Source organism: Rhinopithecus roxellana, chromosome 7 (genome assembly GCF_007565055.1).
Source record: "Rhinopithecus roxellana isolate Shanxi Qingling chromosome 7, ASM756505v1, whole genome shotgun sequence".
In the NCBI taxonomy this organism is placed as follows: domain Eukaryota; kingdom Metazoa; phylum Chordata; class Mammalia; order Primates; family Cercopithecidae; genus Rhinopithecus; species Rhinopithecus roxellana.
In genome coordinates this window covers 78,913,449-78,933,192 of record NC_044555.1, presented here as the reverse complement: position 1 = coordinate 78,933,192, position 19,744 = coordinate 78,913,449, and the positions used below count along the sequence as shown (strand labels likewise).

The 19,744-nt window shown below is 37.7% G+C and overlaps 1 protein-coding gene across 5 annotated transcripts in view; it reads left to right on the top strand.

The window, feature by feature from the left end:
* Positions 1–19,744, top strand: part of GLRA2 (glycine receptor alpha 2) — a 232,155-nt gene that overhangs the window by 173,710 nt on the left and 38,701 nt on the right. For all 5 annotated transcript variants that reach the window (XM_010375483.2, XM_010375487.2, XM_010375486.2 and 2 more), the window contains one exon: positions 5,444–5,593. In XM_010375483.2, the coding sequence (XP_010373785.1) occupies positions 5,444–5,593 (150 nt within the window). The remainder of the gene's footprint in view (positions 1–5,443; positions 5,594–19,744) is intronic.

Below are 19,744 nucleotides of genomic sequence, written 5' to 3'. Positions count from 1 at the left end.
AGATGATGTTGCTTCAGAGATGTCAGAGAGCCTGGAAGAGAACCAACCTATATAGAGGTGAAAGTGCCAAGAAGAGGTGGGGTAAATTTCCATAAGGAGGATAATGTCTACTTTGCTAAGACTCTTGCTTTCAGAGACAAAACAGCATCATGATAATTGTTTAAAAAGGAAGGAAGGGAGGGAGGGAAGGGAAGGAAGAGAGGAAGGGAGGAAGGGAGGAAGGAAGGAAGGGAAGGAAGAGAGAAAGGTAAGAAGGGAGGAAGGAAGGGAGGAAGGGAGGAAGGGAGGAAGGGAAGGAAGGAAAGAAGGAACCTTATACATCTATACTCCACCTCAAAACCATCATTAGCTTATCTTAACAAATTTTTGAAACCCCAAACCTATCAGCTTGACTTTCAATGCCTTCCTTTGCCAGCCCAGCCTACCTGTCCACCCGTCACCATTACCTCCCAGGTGCCCAGCATATCCCGGTCACTGGGTTGCTCATTATTTGCAAGACCACCATACTCTCTCCCACCTTTATGGCTTTGCTTTTACAGCTTCTTCTACCCACCAAAGACCTGGCTCTCCTCAAGCCCTAAAACAAGTGCCACACCACCTAGGAATAAAGCCTTTACTGATTTTTCCATCGACATTAACCTCCCCATATTCCACCAGACTTTTTGTCCTTCCTTTACTTTGTCATGTGGAACCATCTACTTTATATCAGTTATATGTTCATGTGACTGTCTCCCTCAGTAGACCATGGGATTCTTAAGTGGTGAGGCAGGGTCACTAAGATGTACAACCCCAATAAAAACAAGATAACACTAAAGTCTAGGTCAGAGGCTGGAAAATGTTTTCTGTGAAGAGCCATATGGTATTTTTGGCTTTGTGGCCATTTGGTTTCTGTCACAACTACTCAACTGTGCCATTTTAGTTCAAAAGTATCCACAGACAATATGTAAATGAATGAATATGGCTGTCTTCAAATAACAATGGACTGAATTTGATCCATGGACTATAATTTGCTGCCCCATGATCTATGTGAATGATACTTTCTGGAGCACAGCATGAGTGCGGTTCCCTGAAATATAATCTGGGAAGTCCTGGGGAGAATTAATATACTTCTTAGTCATCTTTGTATCTTTTACCCCATCTCCCACCAGCACCTAGTACAGCCTTCCATGTAATAGGCTCTCAATGTATGTTTTTGTTTTTCTGAATTAAATATGCCTGAAAAGATACCAACTGAGTTAATCATAACAGCATTTTGAGAACTTCATTACCTTTTAAAACTATCTTGCAAGTTTGTAGTAAAGTCGTTCAAGAAGGAATCATGTAAGTCCAAGAATCATAAAAAGAATGTGACAAGGAGGCCGGGCGCTGTGGCTCAAGTCTGTAATCCCAGCACTTTGGGAGGCCGAGACGGGCGGATCACGAGGTCAGGAGATCGAGACCATCCTGGCTAACACGGTGAAACCCCGTCACTATTAAAAAAAAAAAAAAAAAAAAAAAAAAAAGAACTAGCCGGGCGAGGTGGCGGGCGCCTGTAGTCCCAGCTACTCGGGAGGCGGAGGCAGGAGAATGGCGTAAACCCGGGAGGCGGAGCTTGCAGTGAGCTGAGATCCGGCCACTGCACTCCAACCTGGGCAACAGAGTGAGACTCCGTCTCAAAAAAAAAAAAAAAAAAAAAAAGAATGTGACAAGGGAAGATGTGAACTCAAAACATCTAAGGATTAGCAGCTGAAAGAAGAGAATCTGACATCAGAGCTGTGTAAAAGCAACAAAAAGGCATTTCAGTTCTGAGAAACCAGCACCAAGGAACATCACATCATATGTGATAGATGTCTCACAACACCCTCTAAATCCATGTGAATAATGCATTTAATGCCAGCACTTCAATGCTGGAAAGATGTTCATGATTTGGAGGAAACTCAGAGACCAACCAAAATGATTAAAAGACTGGAAGGACTCATTTATGAGCAGCTATAAAAGAAGCCAAATATGAGCTTGGTCTGCTGATTGCTAGAAGAAGATGGAGAAAAGGTGTACAAATTACTGAATGCTGTAAACACTAGGAAGAGGAGGAATGATGGTCAGCTCTATTGGACTTAGCTCTTGGTATGCACATATCTCGGGCATTAACACATTCCTCTCGTTATTGGGTCTTAAAACATTTATAGGCCATCTGAATAATATATAACTGGAAATGCTGTGATTGGTAATGTTCTATTATTACAGGAAAATAGGATTGCTCCAGAAGAGCAAATACAAGACAAACTATTGTTTATTAAGGAAGCAAATGTTCCAGGAATGTTAGGCGAGCTGAGAAAATAAAAACTCACTAATAGTCCACTCTTAGAAGTATCAAATATATACAGTTGTGGGTAACAGTATATCATTCATAACTGTTTAAAGCACAAAGATGCAAAAATAGCTAGATATTTCCTTCCTTCCTTCCTTCTTTTTCATTCATTCATTCAGTCAGTCAGTCAGTCAGTCAGTCAGTCATTCAACCATCAGTCCATCTATCCATCATCGATCCATCCACCATGTATTTATCCACCAATCCATCTATCCATCCCACATAACTACTGCCTTTGCACTACTTGCTAGGTCCTGTGCTGGTGATACAAAGTAATACTGCACAGGGCTTAAACTAAAAACAAAACAAAAAAAATAAACCTACAGTCTAAGAGTAGGGTCAGGGAATACTTTAAAATATAATTGGCCGGGCACAGTGGCTCATGCCTGTATTTCCAGCACTTTGGGAGGCCGAGATGGGCAGATCATTTGAGATCAGAAGTTTGAGACCAGCCTGGCCAACATGGTGAAACCCTGTCTCTACCAAAAAATACAAAAGTTAGCTGGGTGTGGTGGCACATGCCTGTAATCCCAGTTACTCAGAAGGCTAAGGCAGGGGAATCATTTGATCCTGGGAGGCAGAGGTTGCAGTGAGCCTAGATCGCGCCCCTGCACTACAGCCTGGGCAACAGTGCAAGACACCATCTCAAAATGTGTGTGTGTGTGTGCGTGTGTGTGTATGCACACACACACTCCAGCCTGGGCAACAGTGTGAGACACCATCTCAAAATATATACATACATATACATGTGTATATGTATATATAGATATATAAATTTGTGTATATATATACAAATTTGTATATGTATATAAAATTGTAAACTGAGTGAGATGAAGGACATCTTCCATGTAAAAAGTGGGCAAAGAAGGAACAGATAAGTTCAATAGAGAGTGATAAGGGAACAAAGAAACGTGGCCCCTAACTCAGATGAGAGAAAGGAGAAAGGTTGGGGACGCTTCCCAGGGGAACTGGTATCTCAGCGAAGTCCTAAAGAATTCTGAGGCGACTATTAATCAGAAGGAGTGGGAATAACCATCCCAGGTAGGAAGAATATTATGTTTCAAGGACTGGAGATAACAAAGTGCTAGATCATTTTGTCACAATACATGTGGATCTGACACAAGTACTTCGGATTGTTTTAGACAAATAGTGTAAGGCAGGTGATGATCTTAAAAATAATAATTAGAATATATTATGATTGTGGGTAAGTTTTATGTTCCTTATTAATTTTTGTTCCTTCCAAAATTTATCCATTCACAAAATCACACCCTTCTCTGGCCAAATAATTGCAAACATTTATAAGGACTTATTCTGTGTTTGAAACTATTCTAAAATCTTTATGTATATTAAGTGATTTTATCCACTTTATGAGGTAGGTACTACTATTGTTCCTATTTTAAAGATGAGGAATAGAGGCAGAGAGAGGTTATATAACACAACTGAGTTATACAGATAGTAGCAGAGCAGCACTTCTTAATTGGGGCATCTTACTCCAGAATCTCTGCTTTTATGTCCACTGTGCTCCTGCAAACCTTCTAATTCAAGAGCCTATTTTCTTATCTTTACTTCTGTAACTCACCTAAAAGTTGATCCAACAAATAATCAGAGACACAGTCAAATATTTTGGGAGAAGAATGTTTATAACAGCAAAATTTATAGTCATAAAATATAAGATAGAAAATAACCTGTATGTCTTACAATGTGAATGTTTAATCACGATATAGACCATTAGGTAAGCATTAGAAATTTTGATCTAGAAGAAAAATAAATAACATGGGAAATGCTCAGTATAAAGGTCAAAGGGAAATGCAAAGATACAAACCTATGATCCTAGCAATGTGTTTGTGTGTGTTCGGAAAGGAAATCCACTAATCAGACTGAGTTCCAATTCCAGTCTTGACTCTGTCATTTATTACTTTTGTGACCTTGGGTAATAATTTCATCCCTCTTTACCCCAGTTTTCTCATCAGAAAATTGGGGTGAGTTGTTGTAAGGGTTAAAAAATTCACACACGTAAAATGCTTAAAATACTGGCTGGCAAGCACTTGACAGATACCAAAATACAGGAAACTATTTAAAAATTAGAACTGGATTGTACACATTCAGATGGTAGTTTAGTAAGTACTCTTTGTAGTCCAGGATCCAATACTTTATAACTTCATCCAATTATTTTTCCCTTTTAGAGTTGAAAAAATAATTTTAAGTTGAGAGAATGAGGGGCATTTTCCATTGCAAGTAGAAAGTATTTGCTTTCAGAATCTACTTTGTCAAATTATAAGACTTACTAAACACTTAAGCAAACACTGAAGGGTTATCAAAGTTTTCTTTTTAACCAGATACCTTCTCAAGGCTAGATTCCTGATATTTTACTTGGGTTGAATACTTTTAAATTGTGAGGATTTAAAACTATTTAGAACTGTGTTTTCATGTCAGTTAGGATCAGTAAATTGAACAAAATTACAAATTGGCTTCTGAAGAGCCTAAGGCCATACATAGTTTATATCTCATCCATGTTTTGAAATTATCTTAATTATATTGGTTTTTAAACGTTAATTTAAAAACTAGAAGTGAGCAGTTTTAATAATAGCACCCATCTATTTTGCCTCAAAGTTTCGTTTTTCTTTTTTTAATTACAAGAATAATTATTTTTAATTGACAAGTAAAAATTGTATATATTTATGGTGTACAACATGTTTCAATATATGTACACATCATGGAGTGTCTAAATTGAGCTAATTAACATACACATTATTTCACATATTTATTTGTAGTGAGAACACTTAAAATCTACTGTCATTAAGGAAATTCTTGAAGTCATCTTTGGACCCGGTCTCAGGAATAAAGCTACTGGTTTGGGGGCATGTGACTTTCAGTGCTCTGCCCAGAATCTTCAAAGTAGAATCAATGGCTTAAGCACTTTCTTAAGAAAACGCTGGAAAATCCTTGACCAAGGAAATTAGGTTATTTTGCTGCTCACACCATTAAGAATCTGGTTTCCTGGCAAGCTTTCATAGTCTCTCTCTCGCTCTCTCTCTCTCTCTCTCTCTCTCTCTCTCTCTGTGTGTGTGTGTGTGTCTCTCTCTCTCTCTCTCTCAGGTCTCCTATGTAAAAGCGATTGACATCTGGATGGCGGTGTGCCTTCTGTTTGTGTTTGCTGCCTTACTGGAATATGCAGCGGTGAACTTTGTCTCCAGGCAACACAAGGAGTTCCTGCGCCTCCGAAGAAGACAGAAGAGGCAGAATAAGGTATGATTGCCATACCTTCAGTTCAGACAATGTAGAGCTTGAGTTGGTTAGCCAGGCAATGTAATTCAGAAAACAGAAGAGCACACAATAAGCAAGAAGCCAAGGTTAATTTTTGTTCTGATTTATCCTACTACACTGACTTAGTGTTCAGCTTAGGCCTTTAAAATTGGGGAGGACTGTCAGATTCAGCAAATAAAAATACATGTCATGGAGTTAAACTGGAATTTCAGATAACAACAAACAATTTTTAGTATAAGCACATACCAAATATTGCATGGGACATACTTATACTAAAAATTGTTTATCTGAAATTCGGATGTAACTGGGCTCCCTGTATTTATCTAGCAACTCTAATTGGGGATATATACTCAATTTGACCAAGTTACTTTAAAATCCTGGTTCTTCTAAATATTGACTCTGTGTGTGTGTGTGTGTGTGTGTGTGTGTGTGTGTGTGTGTGTGTGTGTGTGTGTACATCACTGATCTGATTGAGTGTTTTTCATCAATTGCTCTGGCTTTATGTAAATTATGCCGTACCCATGTAGATTGCAACATGATAAATCTAGTGAGACTGATCTCATGATCTCAACTTAAACTTTAGTGCAGAATCCTAAGCTTTACACTGTCCAGAGACTTGAGGTTTGAAATGCATAGCTCAAGATCTCCAGTCCTGTGGTTCCCAAACTTGCCTGCATATTAGAATTGCCTGGGGATATTTTAAAAATCCCAAGCCTTAGACACAACCTTACACCAATTAAATCTCAATGTTAGGAGGGGCACCAGCCTCGGTATTTCTGCAGCTCCCCAGGCAATTCTGGTGTGCAGACGTGCTTGGAAAACACTGTTCTGCTTTATAAACCAATCTTGTAGAGGCTATCAAAAGGCTTGCACCTGTTTTCCATTTCAAACTCTGGGAGAGAAACATACCCCTTGATATGGAGAATGTTACCTCCTGTAACAATACTGCTTGAGAACTAAAGTTAACATTTTATGTACAGTAGAGAGAGAGATTTTTCAAAATCTGTTCCAAAAAATATTTGATAAATTAATCCTGCTGGTGAAGTAATAGTTATATGCTACTCCGTTGGAATGAAAACAAAAATATTCCACAGTCACTATTAATGCTGCAAATACGTAGATGTAAAGCTGAATATCTGTTGTGAGACATTGCTTATATTGAGGAGTTTATGTGGGTATGAGCTCACTGAGTTCTGACTGCATCCACTAAAAGGTCTCCTGCACATACTCTGTGCTGAAAGAGATAAATCTGTCCTGTTAGCTGCCCTGTATCACTCTTCGCTACCTCTCAGGAACATTTTGTCCTGCCATAGATAAGGAAAACAAGTAAACAAGCACAAATATCCTCTTTGCTGTACATTACCTTTTAATGTTGTGCCTTTCTCAATTTTCTCCTCACTGCCTCCTTGTTGGTGCTATCATTTCTTTAATCACATTCACAGAAGTCCAGCACACAGCAGCAAAAGTTCAGGATCACTTGTGCCACCCAGAAAATATTCTTACATTATGATGGTATTTCAACACAAAACAGTATAGAACTCATGCTGCAACCGCCTCAGTGGATGGTTTAAGTCCTTCAACAACTTCTTTTACATATGGTAATACTGCTCAGGTTTCCCAAACTTACCTTATCGTAATAAGACTCACCTAGGACCCCTCTGAAACATACTAATTCTCAGTAAAATTCCTTTCAGATGTTGATTTATAAAGTTGGGTGGAATACAAGAATCTGTACTCTTAATAAGCACTCTAGGTGATTCTTATGATGGGATAAATTTAAGAAACACTATCCTGGCTTGCTGACTGCATGCTCTCCTAGACCAGAGATGGAAAATGGGTTTCATTTTGCTTCACAATTCTAAATAATTGTTAGGGAATTTTTTAATTACTGTGTGAAGGATTCTTAGACTGTACCTGGGCTCTGTGGGAATGAGATCTGTCATCAATTAGCAATGTCTGGCATTACATAATAACAGATATTAAAGACTAATTTTTAAAAAAGTATAACTAGCAAACAAGTGGGGGTGGATATGGAATAATAAAAAGACAAAATCAATCTAAAAGAAAGAGGGAATGCAGAACAAGACAGATAAAGAGAAAGCAAAGAGAGAAGTGGTAGATTAAACCCAAATATATTGAAAATACAGTAAAGGAAAATAGAATAAATACCTCTATTAAAAGACAAACATTTTCAGATTAAATTAAAAAATAAAACTCAACTCTAGTCTGCCTCCAATAGGCACACCTATAATATAAAGACACAAAAAGCTTCAAAGTAACTGTGGATAAAGATATATCATGCTAATGCTAACCAAATAAAGCCAGTTTAGCTCCATTAATATTAGATAAAATAGACTTTAAGACCAAAATTATTATTAGAAATAGAGATATTTCATAATTAAAAGGATCACTTCAATAGGGGGATGTGATTACTATAGATATGTATACAATGAATAACATGGCCTCAGAATACACCAAGTTTAAATTGACAAATATAAAGAAGAAATAGACAAACTCACACTCATAGTGAGGAATTTTAACATACCTCTCAGCAACTGATAGAAAAAAAGCAGACAAAAAGATCAGTAAGGAGATAAAATATTTAACAACATAATTAACAAACTACACCCTCAAATGCAGTAAACACATACTTTTCAAGTCAGAAGAAACATTTTGGTACATTTACCATGAGTTGGACCATAACGCACTTCATAACAAATATCAAACCACTGAAATCATATTATCTGATTAAATAGAATTAGGCTAAAAATCAATGATACAAGGATAACTAGAACATCTCTATAAATTGAGAAATAGCCAAATACTTCTGAAATAATTCAGGAGTCAAAAAGAATTCACATTGGAAGTTAGAAAATATTTTGAATTGAAAGATAAATTGTACATATCAAAATATATGAACTGAGCTAAAGCCATGCTTAGTGAAAAATGTATACTTCAAATGCATATTTTATAAAGATAGAAAGCTGAAAATTGATTATCTAAGAATCTATTTCATAGAGATAGAATGAAGAATAAGAAATTCTTATAAGAAATTAAATCCAAAAAGTGTAGGAGTGAAAAAAACACAAAGAGCAAAAATAGAAGATTGGTCCATTGAGTTTACTGATTATCTTGTCATGAATATTTTCAACTCAGCATTTGGGAAGAAACCAGATTGCAGTAGTTTAATGTAGGTGAGGATACGGAAAAAGCAAGTATAGATTACTTGAGAATTTAGCTCTCAAAGGGAGAGAGACGGGGTAAAACAAATTTCTGCACAATCTCACTTCCTGTCATGATTAGACTACTCACAGGTTAAATATATTTATTTATTCAAATTATTCATTCAACAAATGTTTATTGAGCACCTACTATGCTTAAACATGGAAAGCTGTGAATATAGTAGAGAATGAGAGGGACAAAAAAGTAGAAAATGAGGTTGAAGAATAGGTAATTTCAAGATTTATTTGCAGGCCAGTATAAAGGACTTTATTTTATCCTAAGTGATTGGAATCCACTAGTTAGTTTCAGTATAGCAAATAGGCTATTGAGTGGATAGTTGTGGTGTCAAGAGTAGCAGCAGATAAGTTAGGAGGCTATTGTAGAACTATAGGTGGAGATGTTGATGGCTTAGATTATGGTATTGGTCATAAGAATGAAGGAAAGTGGTTAGGTTCAGGAATCTTTCATTTGTTCCACAAAAATTTATTTACTTCTTACTATGTGCCAGGCACTGTGTAAATCCTCAGAATACATTGCTTCACAGGACAGAAAAAAAAATGCAACCTTTTGATGAAACTTACATTCTAGTGGTTATGCTTTGGAGGTAAAACCAATAGGTCATGCTGATGCATTTTATGTGAAGAGGTGAGAAAATGAATTGAATATGATTCACAGATTTTTGGCTTAAGCAACTGGGTAGGTAGTGTTACCATTTATTAAGATGGGGACTATTGTGACAAGTGCAGATTTGAAGTGGAACTCGAGTCATATTTTTATGCTCTTAAATTCAGATGCCCATGAGACATCTCAGTAGAGTTAGCAAGTAATTAGATAGAAATATATGCTCAAGAAAGGGATAACATCTGGAAATGTATATTTGGCAGTGACCAGCAAACAGATACTGTTTTAAATCCACAAAACTAAGTGAGATTACACATTGAGATAATAGAAACAAAAAAAGTTCTGAGAATGGAGCATTCCATCATTTAGAAAGCCTGTCTAGAGTGGATTGGGCAGAAAAAGGAACAAAGGAAATGGTGGCAAACCTTAGATATCACTTGCAATTGCCTTTACTGTGCAGGGGAACATAGAAGATGGTATAGAATAAAATGTGTGCTCATGGGGGGATATTTTTTTCCAAAATGTAAGATAAAAGAATGCGTTTGACAAAGGAAAGTCTCATGAAAAGGGAGGTATTCACACTGCAGTGAAAGGAGGGCATAATTTCAAGGACAAATGTCTTGAGAAGGTGAGAAAAAATTCAAAGCAAAGGGTCAGGGTTGGCATTACATGGAGACAATTATTTCATCAATTGTAGTAATGACTTAAATTATTGCCAGTTCATAGATGAAGATACTAAAGCACAAATAGGTTAAATAGCTTGCTCATTCTCATGAGCCAAGAAGTGGCGTAGTGGGTCTGAAGTGAGATACTGTGTTCCCAGAGTCTGTGTGCTTCACCATTGTACAAACAAAATGGGAGAATGACTATGGTTGCTAGTCAATTGATATGTCCAATGATGGCAGGATGTAGCAGCTCCTAACTAATAGCTCCTATTATGTGCATGAATTCTGAGGCTAGCTATCAGCTAAGAGTATGGTGGAAAGAAGAAATATAGGTTTGAGGAAGAAGGATCAAGTATTAAATAGTAGTTTGGGAGGGTAAAAAAGCCATTGCTCCAAGAAGAGTGATGGGGCAGAGTGCTGAGGCAGAGGCAATGGGAGTGCCCATATGAGAATTGTGGTTATGACTTTAAAGTGTGAACAATCAGGAGGTATGTGTTTTCCCCCAGCAAGCTTCCAGGATCAGATTCAGGTACTGAAATAACAGGTACTTGGGTTTAACTACAATTGAAGTTTTGCCAAGTGAGCAGGAAAGTGAGTGGAAGACAAAGAGAAGATGATAGAGGAGTTGAAAGAAGAGAATGTAGAAGGGAAGAAGGAAGGAAGAAAGAAACAAAGGAGAAGGAAGGGAGGGAAAGTGGGAGGGAGGGAGAGTGGGAGGGAGGGAGGGATGGAAGTGAAGTTAAGGGAGGTTGCATGGCAGTAGTTGCAGTGATGAACCAGAAATTCTGAGGTGGATAGAGAGGGGAGAACATGGAAGAGACACTGTATTCAAGAGAGAGAAAGAGAGAGATTCAAAATTAAGACTTCACAGGAAGTAAAGACAAAGATAAGGCTATGATCATAAATAAGCATATGTAACTAAGGTTGGGTTGAGAAAAAAGTATTGACAGCAAGGCAGTCCAGGAATTGGAAGGCCGAGGATGGGGTCTATTATCCATATGAATATTGAAGACCCCCCCAGAAAAGACGACATTAGTATGAGTGTTGGGTTGACAGGGAAATGGATGCTAAAGTCATCAACTAATAAAGGAGTGCAACCAATAAAGGATAACAGCACAGATAGATAACGGCAGTGATAAGGAAAATCAGTAGTGAAGTCTAATCACCTGAACTTCAGAGACGCCAAAGGAGCTGGGTTTGAGGAAGGAGGAAAAAGATATGGTTTGGGCATTGCAGTGGGGAGCAAAAGGGATACCTTAGGTTAAAAGATGTCTTAGAGATGCCAGTTGGCAGTTACAATCTCTGCTATGTTTATTGAGAAATGCAAGTTTGCATGTTTGACATGGAGATGTTCTTAAGTTTGTGTATCTCAAAATGGCTATTCAGAACACGATGTTTTATTACCAAAGTTAAGTCTTGGGGGGAGTTGAAGAGTAAATCAAATCACGCTTGACCTTTACAGTCAAGGTTCCTAATTATCACTGATGATTGAATTTTGAAAAAATAGGCAAGAGATATTTCCAATTATTTGTCCCTTAGGAAAGGCAGCATTTTTCAGGTTTTTAAAAAAATCTGAACCATGGTTAGGAAAAAAAAAATAACAAGAACTAACATTTATTGAGGGTTTACTATATGCCAGGTACTCTTCTACATTCTTTACATATAGTAATTCATTTAATCACTACTACAACTGTGTGAGTAATGCAATCATACAGCCCAGTTTGCCTGGAGAAGTCTTGATTTAGGCCTATTTTTCCAATACCTTGTGTGATTTAGAATTTGTCCTGGATTACTCATTTTAAACAAAATGTTTTCCATTAATAGTTGCATTAAAATAAATGGAAACGGGTTTGGTTGAACTCCACTTTATAGACCTGGATTCTGTCATAGTGTGATCCTCCAGTATAGGGATATGCATGTGCCCTGAACAAGTTCTCACTTTAACACGTGGTGAAATCTAAAAAATAATACTAATAATAATCACTACTATCCAGGCATCTTTTCTTGATGTGTCCCAGATGCAGTGGCATAACTAACACTCCCTTTCCAGGATAGCTGGCGGGGAGCTTGCTTATAAAATGAAGTGCAACTGGACACCAGAGGCTGGGGACAGGTCTCTATCAGTGATGGGTCACTGCTGCCCCTACTGGTCACTTGGGATACCAGCTTTGTTCTACGGCATGGCATGCAAAATCCATGAAGCCACCAGGCTACCACTTCGTAGGGTCAGTGGAAAAGATGGAAAATCACAGGTTCCATAAACATAAAACAAAAAGGAAAGAAAGACTGAGCAGTCTTGCTGTTGAGCATCTGAATGCTCATAATTGAGTGATTTTGTCATTTTTTGTATGATATAAAACCATTTTAACTATGTTTTATTGTTTGATAAAACTTTTTTTACTTTGCAATCGTCAACATTACAGAGTTGTAATGTCTGTCAGTGCCACTTGCCACTATCAAAATTGTCCTTGTTTGAATTAAATTAAGTGAATTACCTAATAACAATTAAGATACTGTTCTTATCTCAATTTACAGATGAGGAAACTAATGCAAAAAGAAAATAGGGTGAGGCAAGGTGAAGTAAATAGGGTGAGGCAAGGAGAAGCAAATAGGGTGAGGCAAGTGAGTCACACAAGTACAGGGTCAGATCCTGTTTTATTTTTTATTTAATGTTTTGTTCACCATGGATTTTTCATATTAATAATTTGATATTTTAAAACATTACATTAAATATCATTTGAGTACTGGAGTTTTGGGTACCCCCTCAAATTTTGCCCCTGAGGCCTCACTTGTTTTCTCCTAGTTTGGGGCCCACCTAGTCATGAACTACTAAATTAATTTTCACAGAAATGCATTGTGGCCTGAGTTTTTTTTTTTTTTTTAATCATTTAAAAATGTTCAATATTTTGGCCAGGAGCGGTGGCTCACACTTGTAATCCCAGCACTTTGGGAGGCCGAGGTGAGTGGATCACCTGAGGTCAAGAGTTCGAGACCAGCTTGGCCAACATGTGAAACCCAGTCTCTACTAAAAACACAAAAATCAGCCAGGCATAGTGGCATGCACCTGTGGTCCCAGGAACTCATGAGGCTGAGGCAGGAGAATTGCTTGAACCCGGGAGGTGGAGATTGCAGTGAGCCGAGATCACACCAGTGTACTCCAGCCTGGCCGACAGAGTGAGACTCCATCTCAAAAAAAAAAAAAAAAAAAAAAAAAAAAAAAAAAAAAAAAAAAAAAAAAAGTAAATATTCCCAAGGCAATATGTCATCTCTTTAATTTCCTACTGACAAACTGACCTCTGAAATAACATACAGGTTGATGTTTTAGAAGGAATAACAAAAAATAAGAGCAGATAATCTCCCAGAAAGACAATGGCATTAAGCTTTATTCAAGGAAGGTATTTAATGAGAGAACACCTGAGATTACATTTACATGCATGGGAAGAGTGTCTGGTGTTTACTGAGCAATCAAGTTATCAAATGGGGTCACTTTCAAGGAGTGGCCAGGCAATGTGCAACTAGGTGTATTTGCTTTGATTATCTTTTCTAGGTTTTGCAAAGCAGCCACTGTCAATTTTATCAAAACAGAGTTTCTCAGAAACAATCACGCCCAGATCTTCCCTGACAGAACTAGCCAACTCCAGTCTATTAGAAGCTGATGCCCCAGGTCTATGCAATAAAACTCTATTTTAATGTTATCTCCTCAGCTCCAATAAGAAATATGTGCACCATGTGAAGTTATAACAACTTCTCTACAATGCAGCCTCACCTGCATTTATCTCCCACTTTCATTTTATATCTGACTGCATCATACCTTACTTCTGGCATTGTGCGTAATTTCAGATGTTTCCAGTTACCCAGATAGCTCTGACTTCTTTTTGTTCAGTTACTAAATAGAAATTGTGGCTGCTTGAGAACATGGTTATGGCATGTAGGCCACCTAATGACAAGTTGCCTTTTACTTATTTTTCTTCTATTTTGTTTTTAATTGACACATAATAAATAGTTGTATATATTTATGGGGTACAATGTGAGGTTTTGAGGTTTTATACATTGTATTATGATCAAATCAGGATAATTACTGTATCAATCATATGAAACACTTATTTCTTCACCAAATCATCTCTTCTAGATATTTTGAAATAAACAATACATTATCATTAACCGTTTTCACCCAACTGTGCAATAGAAGACCAGAACTTATTCCTCCTATCTAACTGTAACATAGTACCCATTGACTAAGTTGTCATCTCTCCCGCTCCCTCATTTTCTGTAGGCACTGATAACCACTATTATACCCTCTACCCCCATGAGATCAAAATTTTTAGATTCCACATACGAGTGAGATCACGTCCTTTGCAGGGACATGGATGGAGCTGCAGGCCATTATCCTCAGCAAACTAACGTAAGAACAGAAAACCAAACAACACTTGTTCTCACTTATAAGTGGGAGCTGAATGATGAGATTGGATGGACACATACAGGCGAACAACACACACTGGGGTCTTCTGGAGGGTGGAGGGTGGAAGAGCAGACAGGATCAGCTAAAACTAATGGGTACTAGGCTTAAGACCTGGGGTGATGAAATAATCTCTACAACAGACTCCCATGACACAAGTTTACCTGTGTTAACAAACCTGCACTTTTACCCCTGAACTTAAAGTTAAAAAAGTGAATAATATAAAATAAAAGGCTGCTTGTTTTGAACGACTATGTGCCAACAAATTAGAAAACCCTGAAGAAATGGATAAATTCCTGGACACATAGAGCCTATCAAAAGTGAATCACAAAGAAACAGAAAACAAAAACAGACCAATAATCCAGATTTTAGCGTCAAACCCCAACGCAATGGCCCAGGCAGGAGAACAACTTAGAAGTCCTTATTCCTCCACTTGGTAGGCCCATAAGCCCCATACTGTCTATTTCCTCTCCAATGTTCTAAGGGTTTTAGATCTTCTCGTTCCAGTGATACAGCAAGCCCAACTGGTGAAGGCTAGAAGACAAGGACCCAGTGTCAATCGTCACCCGGGAGTGGATCATTTAAATCCATGGGGTTTCACCTCCAGAAAGTACAATTCAATCCATGTTTAGAATCTCTCCAGTTAGACCAGCACTTCTATTCTTTGGGAGTAAAATCTCTGTCCTCTCTTATTGGAGACATCCCTTCAAATATTTAAGCATGGAGAGCTGGTAGGTCTTCTTGAATCTCTGCTAAATTGATCTAGCCCTTTTTATGATATGGCTAACAGCCCCTCACCATGCTGGTTACCCTATCTACAGTTTGCTAATGGGCATCTTGACGTATAAGTCACAGAATTTGAAAGGTAGTCTAGGTATGATCAATATATAACATGAAACAGCAGTAGTATCCCCTATCTTTATCTGGACTTTTGAATACTTTTAATAGAGCACTAAATTACAGTATTGCTTTTAAGTAGTCTGATTCTATGACTGGCTCATTTTGACCTTGCTAATTCTTATTAAACTCCCAGGTTTTTTTTTTTTTTCTATTATTAACACGAATAGCTATCAAGTTATCCCCTCTTGATTATGTTCTTGATTTTTTTTCTAACCTAAATAAAGGACTTTATATTTATTCCTATAAATTTTCGTTTTGTTGGATTTGGCCATTGTTCTAGATTATATTAATTTTTGTGATATTGATTCAGTCATTTGGAAAATTAGGTATCACTTCAAGATGTGTACCATAGGCAAATAAGTGTCAACGCCCTTTAGCCAAAGACCACCAGGAACAAACTTGTAGTTAAACAAGGTGGGTTTACTACTCTTTGCAGTGAGGGAGAACACATAGAATGAGGGGTGGCGGGTGCTGATCTCTACCTATAAATTGGTTGATTTGAAGGGGAAAAGTTAAGGAAGCAGGAGTTTACTCTAGATCAGATACTGTCAGCAAGTGGGGGAAATTCAATAACCTCAATCAATCTTATCTATAGAAAGGCCGACTAGAATGAAAATAAAACTGTAATTGGTTAAAAAAAAAAAAGTGGCAGGAATTTTAACCAAGAGAGAAGGATGTTTAGTGTTTTGTAAGTAGCCTAGTGATCTTGTTTTGTCTGTGCTTAGACAAAATCATGAAGTGGCCTTGTTTTGTCTCACTTTACCAGGGTTTTAGACCAACTTTGTCTAAGGCAACTTGGGTTGTGGTTTTCTCCTCCTAAAATGAAGGGGCTAAATTGTCAACATTGAAATAGAGGCTTTATAATGTAACAGTGCTGTGACTTTGGTAGGCAGTTTAATTAAAAACAAAACCTCTCTGTACCTCAGTTTCAGAGGTACAGAAATGAATAATATTTACCTTATAGAACTGTGGTAAAAATGATCTTTCCTGAATAAAGCTCATAAAACAGGCCCTGGCACTTAGTGAGTTCTATGTTTAGTGATTGCTCATTTTGTGTCCACTGTCTCTACCACATAGGTATGTAGCAAACTCTGGGTCATAAAGGTTTTTGTGTTCAATTTATTGGGGAACATGTTATACAAATCAAAATCAAGTATCTTAGAATAACTACAATAGCTCTTCCACTTCTACTCCTCTTATCTTTCTTCCACAAAGGGAAATTAGATTGCATGGCAAAATATGGCCTATATACAACTTTTTAAATAATTTTATTCATAGGAATAAAATAATGAGTTTGTGTTTTCACTCTGCAGTGTCTAAACAAGAGAAAAGTAGACTAAGCTAAGTCTTAAATGCATGGAAACCTTCTTCTAATGTAGAGAATCCATTAAGATCCTTCAAACCCAATTAGAATGTAAATGGACTTTGAAAGAAGGCTGTTGGAATGCAGATGTCACTACCACTAAGTCTAATCAACAAACAAATCTAAGCAAATGAAGAACTCATTGAATTATTATTATTATTATTATTATTTTTTGAGACGGAGTCTCGCTCTGTCACCCAGGCTGGAGTGCAGTGGCCGGATCTTGGCTCACTGCAACCTCCACCTCCAGGGTTTACGCCATTCTCCTGCCTCAGCCTCCCGAGTAGCTGGGACTACAGGCATCGGCCACCTCGCCCGGCTAGCTTTTTGTATTTTTTAAGTAGAGACGGGGTTTCACCGTGTTAGCCAGGATGGTCTCGATCTCCTGACCTCGTGATCTGCCCGTCTCAGCCTCCCAAAGTGCTGGGATTACAGGCTTGAGCCACCGTGCCCAGCAGAACTCATTGAATTATAATTAGAGTAGGGTCAACTTGGAGAATCCTGCTTAAGGCTTCTTACCCTTTTCTCTTCCTCTCCAAAAGCTTAGAGCAATAGTTCTCAACCTAGGGCAATTTTGCCCCCAGGGTATATTTGACAATGTCTGGAGACCTGTTTGGCTGTCACACCTGGGAAGGGGAGCTACTAGCATCTAATAGGTAGAGACCAGGGATGTGGCTAAACCTTCTGGGATATACAAGACAGCTGCCCACACAAAAAATTGCCAAGGTGTAATGCTGATAGTGCTGCAGTGGAGAAACCCTGGTTTAGAGCATTGTCAGGCTATACTTCTTGATATGCAACAGTCTCAATTGTTTTCTCTTTCTTGTATGCAAATCATGTCTCACCTGAAAACATTATCTGCACATCATCAGGAGAGCTCTTTCAGTTCTGCTATCCTCAGTCAAAGCGAACTCTTCCTCTAAGATTTGTACGTAGGTGGAACCCACCGGGTGATGGCTTGTTGTCTTTCCCTTATAAAAGGCAAATTCTACCCATCAGCCTGTCTTTGAAATTTGGTTTCTTTATCCAAATGTATGTTCAATCGAGTATGAAGGAAAGCTCCATCTGACTGGCTTCATTTAAGACACAAATCATGTGGATCCACACACCACATGTCCTAAGAAAACAGATTTATGACACTATGCTTAATGTATGAAGTAAGGCAGGGTCCACATCTGGAAAATATTAGGTTCAGACTCTGAATTAATATCCAGATTCTGTGAGATGGAGAGACTTCTACGTGGGTAGGAAAAACAATGTTATTTATTACACCTATTTAGGAAATGTTCAGCAGTGTGGAAAGTTATAATGAAAGCTTACTTTTAGGATTAATACCTGGATGTATGTGATTCAACAGGTACACACAATGATGTTTAGTGTAAAAAGAAAAAGACAGTGGGACAGCATTAAATAGAAGAACAGTGGTTTCAACCATCCTAGAAGGAATCCAGTGGAAACGTTTTTATTCGGTTTGTTACTAAAACTGGGAGAAGGCATATAAGAAGCTTCACTATTTCAAACAGCAATAAGCACAGGAATTGAGAATAACCCATAATAAGCACACTTGTCTAGTTGCAGAAAACAATTAACAGTTCACAGACTGGAGCTGGTACAGATCACACCTTGAGCATCCTGCTCTAGACCAATGCTTCTCAAACTTTGGTGCAAATGAGAATCACCTGGAGGCCTAGAGAGAATTTTTTTTTTTTTTTTGATTCAGTAGGCCAGAACAGGACCCAATATTTTGTTTTTCTAACAAATGTCAGATGACAAGTGATGTTCCAGAAAAACCCTAAAATGCCTTTAGTAACAGCAATACTATAATCATACTCCATACCTTTGCTACTAATATGTCCATAGTCATATCCAAGACATTAACCCCCCAGTGATCAATTCCATTTTGGAAAATTGGCCACTGAAAGATTAATAAACAGAGAATAAGGTGTTTTCTAAAAGATGTTTAGGCTCAAAATCCCTATAGGTCTCCTTTTTCCTTGTCCTTGGAAAGGAAACTCCATAATCATAACTCTTATTTTTTTCCTTTCAAGAAGAATATAGTGAAATGGTGTGTGTTCTCTTTTATTATTTAACATATTTTCCATATTCTGCCACCTGTTTGCACAAGGTGTTTAAATAAGATTTCACAGATCATTAATTAAGGCAACAACTGCTTCCTTAGCAAGCATGATGTTGAAAAGGTTGTAAACTGCCTCCCCAGGGAAGCCAAAGGTGTGTTTGCTTTTTATGTTAAAGGTTGAGGAGTTTAGATGAGGCTTTAACAGACTTGCATGGATAAGGATTTGGACTTTATTGTGAAAGTCATTATGAATAAATAAATGTCATGGTACTTTGTAATTGACTATACCTAGGATATAGAGCTGGTGCTTGTCAGGGACAAAAAGACCTGAAGTATTTTTTTTATTTTTTTATTTTTAAAAATTTTATTTATTTATTTATGTTTTAAGGAGATTTTGGGCAGAGACGATGGAGTTTTCTAAATATACAATCATGTCATCTGCAAACAGGGACAATTTGACTTCTTCTTTTCCTAACTGGATACCCTTGATTTCTTTCTCTTGCCTGATTGCCCTAGCCAGAACTTCCAACTCTATGTTGAATAGGAGTGGTGAGAGAGGGCATCCCTGTCTTGTGCCAGTTTTCAAAGGGAATGCTTCCAGTTTTTGCCCATTCAGTATGATATTAGCTGTGGGTTTGTCATAAATAGCTCTTATTATTTTGAGATACATTCCATCAATACCGAATTTATTGAGAGTTTTTAGCATGAAGGGTGTTGAATTTTGTCAAAGGCCTTTTCTGCATCTATTGAGATAATCATGTGGTTTTTGTCTTTGGTTCTGTTTATATGCTGGATTACGTTTATTGATTTGCGTATGTTGAACCAGCCT